General features: G+C 42.2%; 1 protein-coding gene across 1 annotated transcript in view; it reads right to left on the reverse strand.

Annotated features, from left to right (window-relative positions):
- Positions 1-12625, reverse strand: part of PAWR (pro-apoptotic WT1 regulator) — a 193344-nt gene that overhangs the window by 39629 nt on the left and 141090 nt on the right. Inside the window, exon 7 of the mRNA XM_053226523.1 lies at positions 707-709. Within this exon, the coding sequence (XP_053082498.1) occupies positions 707-709 (3 nt within the window). The remainder of the gene's footprint in view (positions 1-706; positions 710-12625) is intronic.

The following is a 12625-nucleotide window of genomic DNA, read 5'->3' on the forward strand; positions in this document are numbered from 1 at the left end:
ATGACATGAACTCTCATGTAAAATGAATGCACAAATGGGATAAAAGCAACCTCAGTAAACACTGAGATTTCTATTACAAGAAAAAAAAATATGAATGGAGTAGCCTATAGTTTCAAATCACAGAAGCATAGATTCAAAAAGACTTCAAAGACCGTCTGCTCTAATCTCTCATTTTATGATTCGGGGCATTCATTCTCATTCATTTTATTATTCATTCACCCATTCATTTAAACTGGACAGATTCATCCCAGGCCAGCATTCACCCCACTGATCCTCTAAGGGGATCTCAAGAGCATCATCACCTGGGACGTTTTAACAATGAAAATTGTTGAGACCCATCAAAGATCTACTGCATCAGAAATGGTGGATATAGCCCAGCAATCAGTGTATCTTAACAAGTCTACCAAGTTATCCTGGTGCACACAGAAGTCTGAGAATCGCTTCCCTACACTCTATAAGTGGAATGCATTAGTCAGGTCTATTTATTTTAACTGGATTAAACAAAAAAGTGGAATCTGTCCATCCATGCAACTAAAAAGTTCAGAATAATCTATGAAAAACACCACATTTTGCTTTTCTTCAGTGGCTGCAAATGTCCTTCTCCATCAACTACATATTCCCCAGTTAGGGCTGCCCATACCATAGTGCCAAGCTTCCCGTCAAGCTTGATTTCCCACTGCTCTCCAACAGGCACCTCGGCCAAAACCCTCTGCCTTGACCATAGCTTACTCATTCCCCCATTCTCATTTCCTCCACGAAGCTCCCCTGGACTGAAACACTTCCATGCCCTCAGCCTATCAAAAATCCTGCCCCAGCTTTAAGAGCAAGTTCAAGCTTTACCACTTCCCTGAAAAATCCTTTGACTGCTCCAACCCTGTTTTATAAACTTTTTTGTGAATTCCTACAACTTTCAATGTCTGACACATACCATACAGCCCTTAACTACGTTTCTTAAGGCAGGGACCATTTTTGTTGTAAAGAAACCATTCATGCTCATTTAAATAAATGGAGATAGTTGTAAGTTTTCAGAGGGGTTTCATGTAGCCCAATTACAGGGTAATAAGCTAAACTTCAACAGTTTTGAAAGGTCACAAATATTAGACAAGAACATTTATTCCTCAAGTTTCAATACGTGTAGGCCTCTCTCCCTACTTCAATCAATTCTGATTAATTATCTGATTGGTGAATTTGAGAGAAGAAACAACACGTGCTGAGTGTAGTTCCTTCCTCTTTTCTTTTTGGGGAACTTCTACAGGGACCATTCCAAGACAGGAGCTCATGGAGGGAAAAATGGAGTCAAGGCGCTGGGCAGCACTGCAGTTTAACTCTGCCTTTGACTAGGTGGGTAAGTTTATTTTAGAGGTGAAGATAGTGAGTTACTTGTTACTGCAGGGTAAAAGTTGTTCTCCAAACAGTTTAATCAGTAATAAAAGTGACACTTTTATCTCTATCTGCCTGATTTATTTGTCCCTTAATTGGTTTTAACTCAAGAGAAAAAGAAAGGGGTATTACTATTGGTCATCCTAAAATTTAAATAATAGGCAGCTTTTCTTTCTTTCTTTCTTTCTTTCTTTCTTTCTTTCTTTCTTTCTTTCTTTCTTTCTTTCTTCTTCTCTGGAGCTGCCTATTTATCACCCTGCTCTAAACCCATTCCAATTCCTCTTATTCCAAAAATAAACTTCTTTCTAACTTGGGTATCTGGCTTTTCATTAACTTGGGCATTTATGTGGAACTGAGTGTTACTATTAGTGGTAAAGACTGCTAATTTCCCCCCAAATGTATTTCCCTCTTCTTGTTTAGTAACAGAATAAGCACATTTTAGCTGGGCACATGGAAGCTAAGAATAAAGAATACATTTTGCAAGTAGATAGAGTCATATGATTAAGTTCTGTCCAATAGGATTTAAGTGAAAGAGCTGTGTACAATTTCTGGAGGATATCTTAAAAGAGGAGGTATACTCACTGCTCTTCCCTTCCGATTTCTTCCTTCCTGCTAGTTGAAACACAGTTCTAATGTCTGGAATTGGAGCAGCTATTTTGGACCATGAGGGAGAAGCAGTGCTATGTTAGGCCTGGTTCATACAGGTTCAGGACAGCAGATTGCTGAACTTTATGGAATTTTGAAAACTGATTATTAAAATATTGATAGCTCGAAACTGGCCATGGTGAGAATATCTCCACCATAGAAATCAAGCAATGCTACAAATCAAGCCAGAGTCCATTTACCAGCATAGCACTGGATAGAGGTACACACTGAAGATGACAAAGCAATAAGACAGAATCCTGAGCCCTTGATAGCAATGAAATAGCTTGCCATATAAGCCCTGGACTGCCTATGTTTATGTGAGAGAAACAAAATGGGTTTCTATCTTGTTCAGGTATCATAACTTTTGCTTTCTACCCCCAAAATGGATTTGGATTACCAAATGGATTTGGATTACCCCCAAATGTAATCCTAACTAAGATCCATTAGAGACATTGGGCCTAACTTAACATAACCTGATCATAGTTTATGGGTCCTTGGCACAAAGGGGAAGAGGGTGTGGGTTCCATGGTAAAACTCTGGCTACTATAACTAAACCCATCCTTTTAGGAGGGGCTGTGGGTTTACATTTGAAAAAAAAAAAAAAAAAAGGATTTGAGTGGAGCAGTCATCCTAAACTGTACTATAGTTGACTATAGTGTGTATATAGTATAGTAATATTATACATATTATACATAGTACAGTATAGTTGACTATACTTCCATTTAATATATTAGTACACAGATATATCTGTTATTTAACATCATTTAGTGTCTATTTCCTTTAAGCCTAGTTGTCTGGGGGCACCTGGGTGGCTTAGTCAGTTAAGCGTCTGATTCTTGATTTCGGTTCAGGTCATGATCTTACGGTTCGTGGGTTCGAGCCCCGCATTAGACTCCACCCTGATGGTGCAGAGCCGGCTTGGAACTCTGTCTCTCTCTCTCTTTCTCTCTCTCTCTCTCTCTCTCTCTCTCTCTCTCAAAAATAAATTTAAAAAACTTAAGCCTATTTGTCTCAATTATTTTCTAAAAATATTTTAGAGCCATTATTTATATGCATTCTCCCTATAAGTGATATATTTTCCCCTATGCCCCCAGTGCAGTAGACTATACAACACTCCATCAGCCCAAGAGCTCTACGGTACTACCCTGAGTTAAGTGTCTTATTTATTCCAATGCGGTCTCTCTCCATTTGTTTTATGCTCTGTCAACCAGTTCTGATCAATAATGCCTGACAAAAACTGTTCAAAAGATAATGCTATACCTGCCAAAAGAAATGAGAAAGAGTATCACAGGAAACTATGAATGCCTGTTTTATTGTAGCTCTAGGCACCTGCAAGGAAACAGTAACTGAAGTTCCTTAGGCAATAAGAGATTCATAGACATGCTTTAACTTTATGAAAAGCCTCATAAATGTTACTGTATCCAGGGAAGATTGAGCAACAATCACATAAGTAAGTAGCTAGAGAAAGATATAATTGAGACATATCTACTCAGAGGAACATTTCCAGTGGACTTTGCTATAAGGGTCTTTTATAATGCTGATTCAGTCAGAGTGCCAAAATTCAAGACCACAACTGCACCACTAAGTGTGATATGCATCTACTTAAAATGTGTATGTGTATGTTTCATTTGTGGGTGATACCATATCTCTAACTACATTATAAATTCTGGAAGGACATGGAGAGTAAAAGATAAATAAGACAAGATCCTTGACCTATTACAGAAAACAGACAAGCAAAGACAATACTATAGGATGGTGTGAAAGTGCTATGAGAGAGATAAGCAGAGTGCTCTTGCTGGTTGACCCTCCAATATCAACTCTATTCCATGTGATTAGTCTAATCCACCCATGAGAACCCTCCCTTTACTGGTCATTGGTTTAAAAATAGACATAGGATCCAATCTTGGTCACCAAGACATGGAAATAAGTGGAAAATTTTCTCACTCCTAAAAAAGACAAAAAAAGAGATGCTCCCTCCCTTCCTCTGGATTTAGGGGTCAACCACCTGTGGCTTTACTGTAAGGCACTAGGCACTATTTCCGCAGGTGAAAAAAAAGCCTTAGAAAGACAAAAAAGCAAGGTTTCTGAGTAGAGAGATTTAAGTACCATAGGAAGAAGTAACAGTTACTCTTCTCATAGCCAGGAGGTAAGCCTTTTAAGAAACCAGCTACTCTGTATGATAATGATTTATAGAAGTCTCATCTTATCCCTACTGTCTACCCCCCTATAGGGCAAGGACCTTGTCGGAAACAAGGCCTCAGCCACAGTGACTTGTGCTGCCCAATCAGCTGCTGTAAGAAAAAGTTCAAGAGCAAAAACTCCAACAAATCTTTTTCAAGGAGGTAGATTGGGTATTTGATGGGGAGAAAAACAAAATCACCAGAAAGAATTTTGGAGGAAATAAAACGATTCCAGGATCCCCTCCTCAAATTCTTCCTCCCTTAAGCCATTCACAGAAACCTGCTTTCTTCAGTTGCATCTCAAGAACCTATTTCTTGGGGCACCTGGGTGGCTCAGTCAGTTGGCCATCTGACTTCAGTTCAGGTCATGATCTCGTGGTTCATGACTTCAAGCCCCTCACCAGGCTCTCTTCTGTTGGCACGAAGATCAATTGCTTCAAATCCTCTGTCCCCCTCTCTCTCTGCTCCTCCCCCACTCGTTCTCTCTCTCTCTCTCTCTCTCTCTCTCTCTCTCCCCCAAAATAAATAAGCTTAAAAAAACAAATTAAAAGAACCTATTTCTCACTTCAGAATTAATTCTAAATCCTGGGGCACCTGAGTGGCTCAGTCAGTTAAGCATCAGATTCTGGATTTCAGCTCAAGTCATGATCTCACAGTCGTGGGATCAAGCCCCTCACTGGGCTCCGTGCTAAGCATGGAGCCTGCTTAAGATTCTCTCTCCCTCTCTCTCTTCCCGTCTCCCACTCACTCTTTCTCTCTCCCTCAAAATAAATAAACACTTTAAGAAAAGAAGAAAAAAAAGAATTCCAAATCCTGTCACTTCAGGGTCCCATTCTTCCTTTCACTGGTCATGTAAAGTTCTTACCCTCACTGTATACCAAAATCACAAGAAGAATTTTTTAAAAACTACCAAACCCAGGTTCCACTTCCAGACTGATTGAATCTAATATGAAGCCAGGGCTGAGAGCCACAATACCATTGTAAATAAACTGTTGTCAGGTGCTAAATATAAAGAATTATTGAGGAAGGCTCAGAGCTAAGAACAAAATTCTATCTCACATTCCATGTCTGGGGTCAGATGTAGGGGTCAGACTCACTCAGGAATTGGAGACAGTCAATATTTCAACAGACCCACTTCTTTGATGAAAGAGAAAGAATGGAAGAAAGACAAGGGTTACCTCAGGGGGGAGGAATGCATCTTGCAGGGTGGCAACTATCCCTCCCATCGCCCTTTTGTATTCAGGTTTGAAATCAACCTGGGCTGGCCTGGGTGGCTCAGTCCCTTTGGTGTCCAGCTTCAGCTCAGGTAATGATCTCACAGGTCATGAGTTTGAGCCCTGCATCAGGCTCTGTGCTGACAGCTCAGAGCCTGGAGCCTGCTTCAGATTGTCTCCCTGTCTCTCTGGTCCTCCCCCACCCACACTCTGTCTATCTGTCTGTCTCTCTCTCTGAAAAATAAACACTTAAAAAAACCAGAAATTTCTAAAAAAAGAAAGAAACAAAGGAAGGAAGGAAGGAAGAAAGAAAGAAATCAACCTCCTCCATGCAACAAGACTGAGACAGAAATGTTGCTTCCCACCCCTATGGCTAAGTTGAGGATTGGAGGTTGGCTCTGGTCTAAGAGCTGGCAAATCACCGGTCAGGTATAGCATTTGACCCTCAGGAGAGTGGAAAGAAGAGCAGTAGAGAGATGCTGAAGCTGACAGGAAATGCTGGAAGGCAGGCTACCTGCTACTTTTTGGAGTAGCAAGAATACAAGGCTTTCACACGGCTCTGACAGACTCTAAGGAAGGGAGCTGGGTTTAAGCCATTATGCTTTTGCACAAAGCTATAGGCCCCATGGTGTAAAGGAGAATATTGCCCCTGACAGAGATCTCCACCTGGAGCTTGTCCAAGGGTAGCCCGTAGAGCCCAACGAAGAACCAGCACATGTGCCCCACGAAAGGAACGGCATTCAAACTTCTTCCACACAGAGTCAAGCAAGGACAGTTAGTGTTGGCCAGAGAAGCAGCCACAGCCTCCAGAGAGAAGAGGTGAGTACAAGATACCCTTACTAGAAGTAGGCAGGTAAGAGGACTCAGTGTCGACTGCAGTTCCTACATCAGAGGGCAAGCACAGGAAAGGGAGCTGGGATGGGAAAGAACAGACCAAGACCCCCATCCCACCCTCCAGCACTTAAGATTATTGGTCTTTCTGGAGGTGGGCAAAAGAAAGAGAAGTCCTTTGAATAGAAAATCAGTTTCGCTTAAAGTTTTATTTATTTATTTTTGAGAGAGACAGCAAGAGCAAGAGAGCAGGGAAGGGACAGAGAGAGAGAGGGAGAGAATCCTGAGTAGGTTCCACGCTGTTAGCGTAGAGCCCCATGTGGGAACTCTATCTTGTGACCGTGAGATCTTGACCTGAGCTGAAACCAAGAGTTGGATACTCAACTGACTGAGCCACCCAGGTGCCCAAAAACTCACTTTGAAACTAAAATGAACACTCCTGGATCTTGAGATTTCAAGGACACCGGTTTTATAAACTGGAAGTGACACAAGTTACGGAATTGGGCTGAGACACCATTAAGGGAGCTCACTATCTAACAGGCAAAGGATTTTGACAGAAGAGTTAGTAGCAATTATGGGAGAAGAACCCTAATGCAAGGAAAGGCTCTCCTCACAAACTGGTGACATGTGTCAATGTTTATAGTCCTTAAATATGAGTTGAAGTGTGGCCTATCTTAAGTAACACACTTATGTTTCCAAGAGGTTCTTATGGAGACAACGGTGGAGAGAAGGGTGGTGGAATGAGGTGGATGCAGTGTTTGAGGGTGACATTAACTCTTCATCAAGAGTCAGACATGCCTCAAGATAATAGGTAAACAAATGGTTCAAAAGAGGAGCCTCCTATTACCCAACCAACCAGATGGTGCTCCCCACGTGGAATGCTTCTGTCACAAAGGTCGTTGGCTGTGTGTGTGAGTTTGATGGTCATCCTCATAATGATGTGAGTGGAGTGAAAAACTTTTAAAAAATAGCTAAATAAAAAACTAACGTGGATAGACAGTCAGAGAGACTCTGATGATAGTTCTGAGTCAAACTCTTGCCGTTTTCCCCTCCTTTCCTGTAATGAAATAAGACTCCAGGGGAAGTTCCAGGATGTAGCAAACCCAGGGTCAGTGCCTTACAGCGCCACCCTGATAACTACAGATTGTTAACTCCAGACCGGGAACTACAAAGTTGCCTCATTTCGCTTACCAATTGTGTTGAATACAACTAAAATATTACAACGAATAATTCCTATCTCAAGACTAGAACCAAATTAATTTTGCACATTTGTAGTTTGCTACGCCACAACCACCTATCCCAGAGGCCTCTGTTCCCAGGTCAGCAGACAAGGAGGGACTCCAAGAGGAGCCATTTCCATAGCCAGAGGTAACTATGATGTGAGGTGTTTTTGAAGGCCCTTTCCCATCCCTCTGGGCCCAAACTTTCTTTCCTGTGGGTCTGCAAAGTAGTGCCTGAAATTCTCAGCATTCCTGTCATTCCCTAAAGGCTCAGGCAGCTCTCTAAACATTCTTGCCCACAAGCACCTGAGGAATGGGCCCCCGAGTTCTTGGAGTTCTTGCGTGGGAAGCCAGCAGGAAGTTAAGAGCATAGCGCAGCAAGAGTATTTGGGAGAATGACAGCAAGGCCTAAAGGAAACACAGAAAAGAGTGGAGGGTGCAAGATAAGGAGCTTGGTCTACGTGAGCAGCTGCAGCGGATGGTTGCATCACCCAAGCATGGCTAGTGACCTACCTTGAAATGGAATGTGGGCCAGGGGAAGCTGGCACCATGCTTTGGAACCTGGAAAGCGACCCAGGGCTGTAGTACAAATCCTTAATAAAGAGTTTTAGCTAGTATCCCTTGCGGGAACCCTGGGAAAAAATGTTCTCACTGAGGCCCTAAGTGGATCTCAGAAGCCCTGTTCAGAAAAGCCCAGTCATTGAAAACTGAGACGTGCTGCAATGGCAAGAACCTCTCCCTTTCCTTTCTCTTCCTCTTGCCCTCCCTCTCCTCCTCCTTCTCCCCCCCCCCCCTTCTCCTCCTCCTCATCGTCGTCCTCCTCCTCCCTTTCTCTTTCCCACACACAGTCTGGGAGTTTACTTGGGTAAATTTTTTGGAGAACTGGGTTGCTACATCTGCAATGTATTCATTTAAACCTCAGACAGACCACTAGAGGGCAGTGTCATCATTAATCACGAAAACTCTCCTGGCTTCCTCCCGCTTCAGTATTTCAGGCAGGCCCATCTGCACATCCTGTGACAGGATGTTTCGGAACTTTTCCTTCAGTTCCCACTGTAAATAAACAACCCCGGGGTGGATACATCCAGATGCACATCACAGCACAGCATGAATTGCCCAGGCCAAAGTTTCTGATATATCTGTAACAGTCTTGCCGAATTTTGCGGCACACTTCAAATCCAGAGCTTAACCTTGCTTTTTGTCCTTCTAAATCTCTTCCTGAATTTTGGAATTTCTCTTGTATGCTATCCTCAAGAGCAAAAGGAAATTTCTTTTCAAGGAAACAAAGAGTTAAATAATCCGGCACAACCTGTTTATACAAGATTCTGTTTTGTTTCCATATTCCAGTTGCAAGTGTCTGGCTAGCTCAAAAGCAGGGTTGCCCAACTGGTCCAAAGCTATTAGATTAGTCATGTGTGCAAACACAGGGACCAAGAGCCACATGTTTCTCTCTACTAGAGGCACCGAGAGCGTAAACTGGGCCCACTAAATTCAGTCCTAGTTAGGTATGCCAAAGAAAGCAAAGTTGCTAGAAGTTTGGGGCCCTTTTTTTTGGCATTATTCCCTTCCTGTGAGTTCAATTAGTGCTCCTAGGTATAGACCTTGCATCCTTTGCATGAGGACAACCTAGTATCTGACTTTTCTGAAACTAGTATTTTAAGAACCCATATAAGCAAACCTACTGACTGAAGACCTGGGTGTGATTATAAATCATCAGGGAAAGGATAGAACATGGGCATTGACATTACTGCCCCAACACTGGTGCTATACTTTTCCAAACAACTGATATCTGCTGACATCAAGCTCGTCCTCAGTTTATCAGCAGAGGCAGATAAGGTGAAGGAAACATTTACAGCCAGAGCGATTTCTGGAATTTTCCTACAGTGCTGAAATACCATCCAGAGTTCAAGTGGGCCACATTTGGACAAAGATTGCTATGTTATTTTTTCTATCTTTTGTATTTTCCCTGCTATATAATAACATTAACACTCTTTACACAAGGTCAGTACTATTTACCTAAGACTTTCCCAAAGGTTTCTTTTCTTTCCTATCCTCTCTTCTCAAAAGGAGCCTGAGTACATGCTGTATTTTTGAGGGGAAAAATAAAATAGAGGAAAAGCGTATAGAAATTAGTCAGGTGGGGACTGTAACTCAGCAAATCCACATTTACTGAGGAGAAGACGGAGCTGAAAATTAGTTTCAAGGTTTAAAGATTATGTTTCAACAGAGGCTTCCAGATTTGGGCGAACATCGTGTTTCACAGCAGGTGAGGAGAGAAAAAAGTACAGAAAGACAAAGATAGAAGAAAATGCTATGAAAGACCACTCCTGAGTAAAACATGAGCAGGTGGAATGTTGACAGAGGGCGGGGGTGGACTCAAGAGTCTCGAAGATGGCACCCGTGGCCTTCACCTACTCACAACCCCAAGAACATTACCAAGAAGGCATCACACAGCCTTTTCTTTTACAGTCACCTTCTTTACAGGACTGTGCCCCAGGAAATCAGGGAACAAGCGCCTCTTTGCTTCCAGCTTCCCTTTACAAATCCAAGATTTTGGCATGCTGGGACAAATAAAAACAGATAGGTAGGAAAGGATAAACAGTGGATGAGATCCCAGCTGCAACCGCCTAAATAGAATTGCTTTAAAGCACAACAAGTTGGCTTTAGTCTGTATTATTCTGAATGTATAATCAATGTGGCCCCTCTTTTTCCAGGAAAGGAACTTTGTTTTGCTTTTTTTTCTTCTACACTTTCACCCAGAATGAATAGCTTCCTCATTAGGCAGTGTTCACATGCCCTCAGAAAACGTGTTTGGAAGAGAGACTCCCTAGAATCACAGATTAAAATGCCAGCAGAGTTGAGTATGTTCTTCTCTACTCTGAGCTGGTTAAATGAGAACTCATGTCATTCTCCATGCAGGGAACTTCTCAGGTAAGACTATTATTAAAGCCATGGAACCATCCACTTAGTGTGGTTATTAAAAATCCTATGGCACTCTGGTAAATAGTGTGTGAATTGGCAGCCAGAATATCTTTTCCCATCCCAGTCTCTATATTTCCTGGATTTATAGAATCAAATCAAATAGGAAAGATTTAGGCCTTCGCACCCATTTTGAAGATACTAATTGAGCACCTACACAATGTGTTCGTACTGGAGTACAATAATGAACAAGATCTAGCAGTCTTTGCTTTCACAGTAGAGTCTAGAGTATGGGAATATAAAATGGTATACCTGCTGTGGAAAAGAGTTACCACGTGACCCTCCATTCCTAGGTATATCCAAGACAATTAAAAACATATGATCACACAAAAACTTGTACATACATGTTCACAGCAGCATTATTCAATAGCCCAAAAGGGGAAACAACCCAAATGTCCATAAACTGATAAAAGCATAAACAAAGGGTGGTATATGCATACAATGGAATATTATTCAGCCATAAAAAGGAATGGAGTACTGACACATGCTGTAACATGTGTTATAGCTTACCTTATGCTAAGTGAAAGAAACCAGACACAAAAAGACAAATACTGTATGATTCCAATTATATGATATGCCTAGAACAGGCAAATACATAGGGATAGAAATTAGTAGTTGTCAGTGGGTGGGGAAAGGGAAGATTGGGGAGTGGCTATCAATGGGTATGTGGTTTCTTTTGTGACTGATAAAAACATTCTGAATTTATACAGTGGGGATGGCTGCATGACCCTGTGAATATAAAAACCACTGAACTGTATATTCTAAAAAGGTGAATTGTGGGGTGTCTCGGTGGCTCAGTTGGTTAAGCTTCCGACTCTTGATTTTGGCTCGGGTCATGATCAAACGGTGTGTGAGTTTGAGCCCCACATCCGGCTCTGCGCTGACAGAGTGGAGCCTGCTTGGGATTCTCTGTCTCCCAGTCTCTCTGTTCTTCCCCCGCTTGTGCGCTCTCTCAAAAAAATTAAATAAACTTTAAAATAAAAAAATAAAAGGGTGAATTTTATGGCATGTGAATTATACCTCAATAAAATGAGGTTAATCATAATGTCATGTGACGAGTGCCTCATTAGAACAGAGTGCTGTTTGACATATTTGGAGTAGAGCTGGAGAAGGAGTTCAGAAAGGCTTTCTGAGAGAAGTGGCTCTCAAGCAGAGACCAAAAAAGACAAGTAGGAGTAAGAGGGACAAAGGAGCAGGAATGATCAATACCAAACAGTGGAACATGCCCAGGGCTGGGCATGCGGTTCCGCTGGGCTGAAGAAGGGCTGGCAGTGGGGAGGGGAGAGGCCAGGGATATAGGGGCTAAGAAGCCCTGCCAAAGAATTTGGACTTTATCCTAATTATAAGAGAAAACCTTGGAAGAGTTAAAGCTCAGGAGCAATGAGATCTGGTCTGCTCTTCAGAAAGGTGGTTCCAAGTGCAGTGTGAAGTACAGACTGCAGGGGAAGCAAGGCTAGTGGCTGGGAGATTAGTTAGTTAGGAGGTTACTGCACTAATACAAATCAGAACTGACCAGACAGGGAAAACTGGAAAGGTACTGGGGAAGTTTTTCCAAGCTCGCTGTAATGCCCTGCCAACCCTTCCCACCATCGGAAAGCAAGAAGACGGTTTTGTAAGGAGGTAGTGCTGAGACTGAGCAGGCCCTATACCTGCTTTTGCTCCAAACTTTATATTTAATCCCCTTTAGACTTGGTTTCCCTTTTCAGACCACCATGACCATAAAGATCCTTGCCATTTGCAATGGAAAGCTGGTCTGCTCATAGAGTATGAAAATGAGTCAGAAACACTTGGGTTCAAATGCCCGCTCTGCCATTTTCAAGCTATGTGACTTTTGGTAAGCCATTTAATTTCTGATCTCAATTTTCTTCAAATGTGAAATGAGATCATATATATCTCACAGTTTTTACTGAGGGCTACTTGTGACTACATATGTAGAAAAAAGTCTTGGAGCAGGCCTGTCCTGTAGCGGATGCTCAATGAATAAGGTTCGGTACCATTCAAGCCCTCTCAGATGGTAACTCTGTAGTTGAAGTCACAGTCCTACTTTGATGCAATCATGACATTGAAGGCTAAAAAGTATGCCTTGGGCCTGGTGCTGTGAATATTTTAGCAGGCTAGGAAAGACTGTCCCACTATCGGCCTAGAAACAGGTGTTTGCCAAGATGACAAACATAAG

This window comes from Acinonyx jubatus, chromosome B4 (genome assembly GCF_027475565.1).
Source record: "Acinonyx jubatus isolate Ajub_Pintada_27869175 chromosome B4, VMU_Ajub_asm_v1.0, whole genome shotgun sequence".
Classification (NCBI taxonomy): Eukaryota; Metazoa; Chordata; class Mammalia; order Carnivora; family Felidae; genus Acinonyx; species Acinonyx jubatus.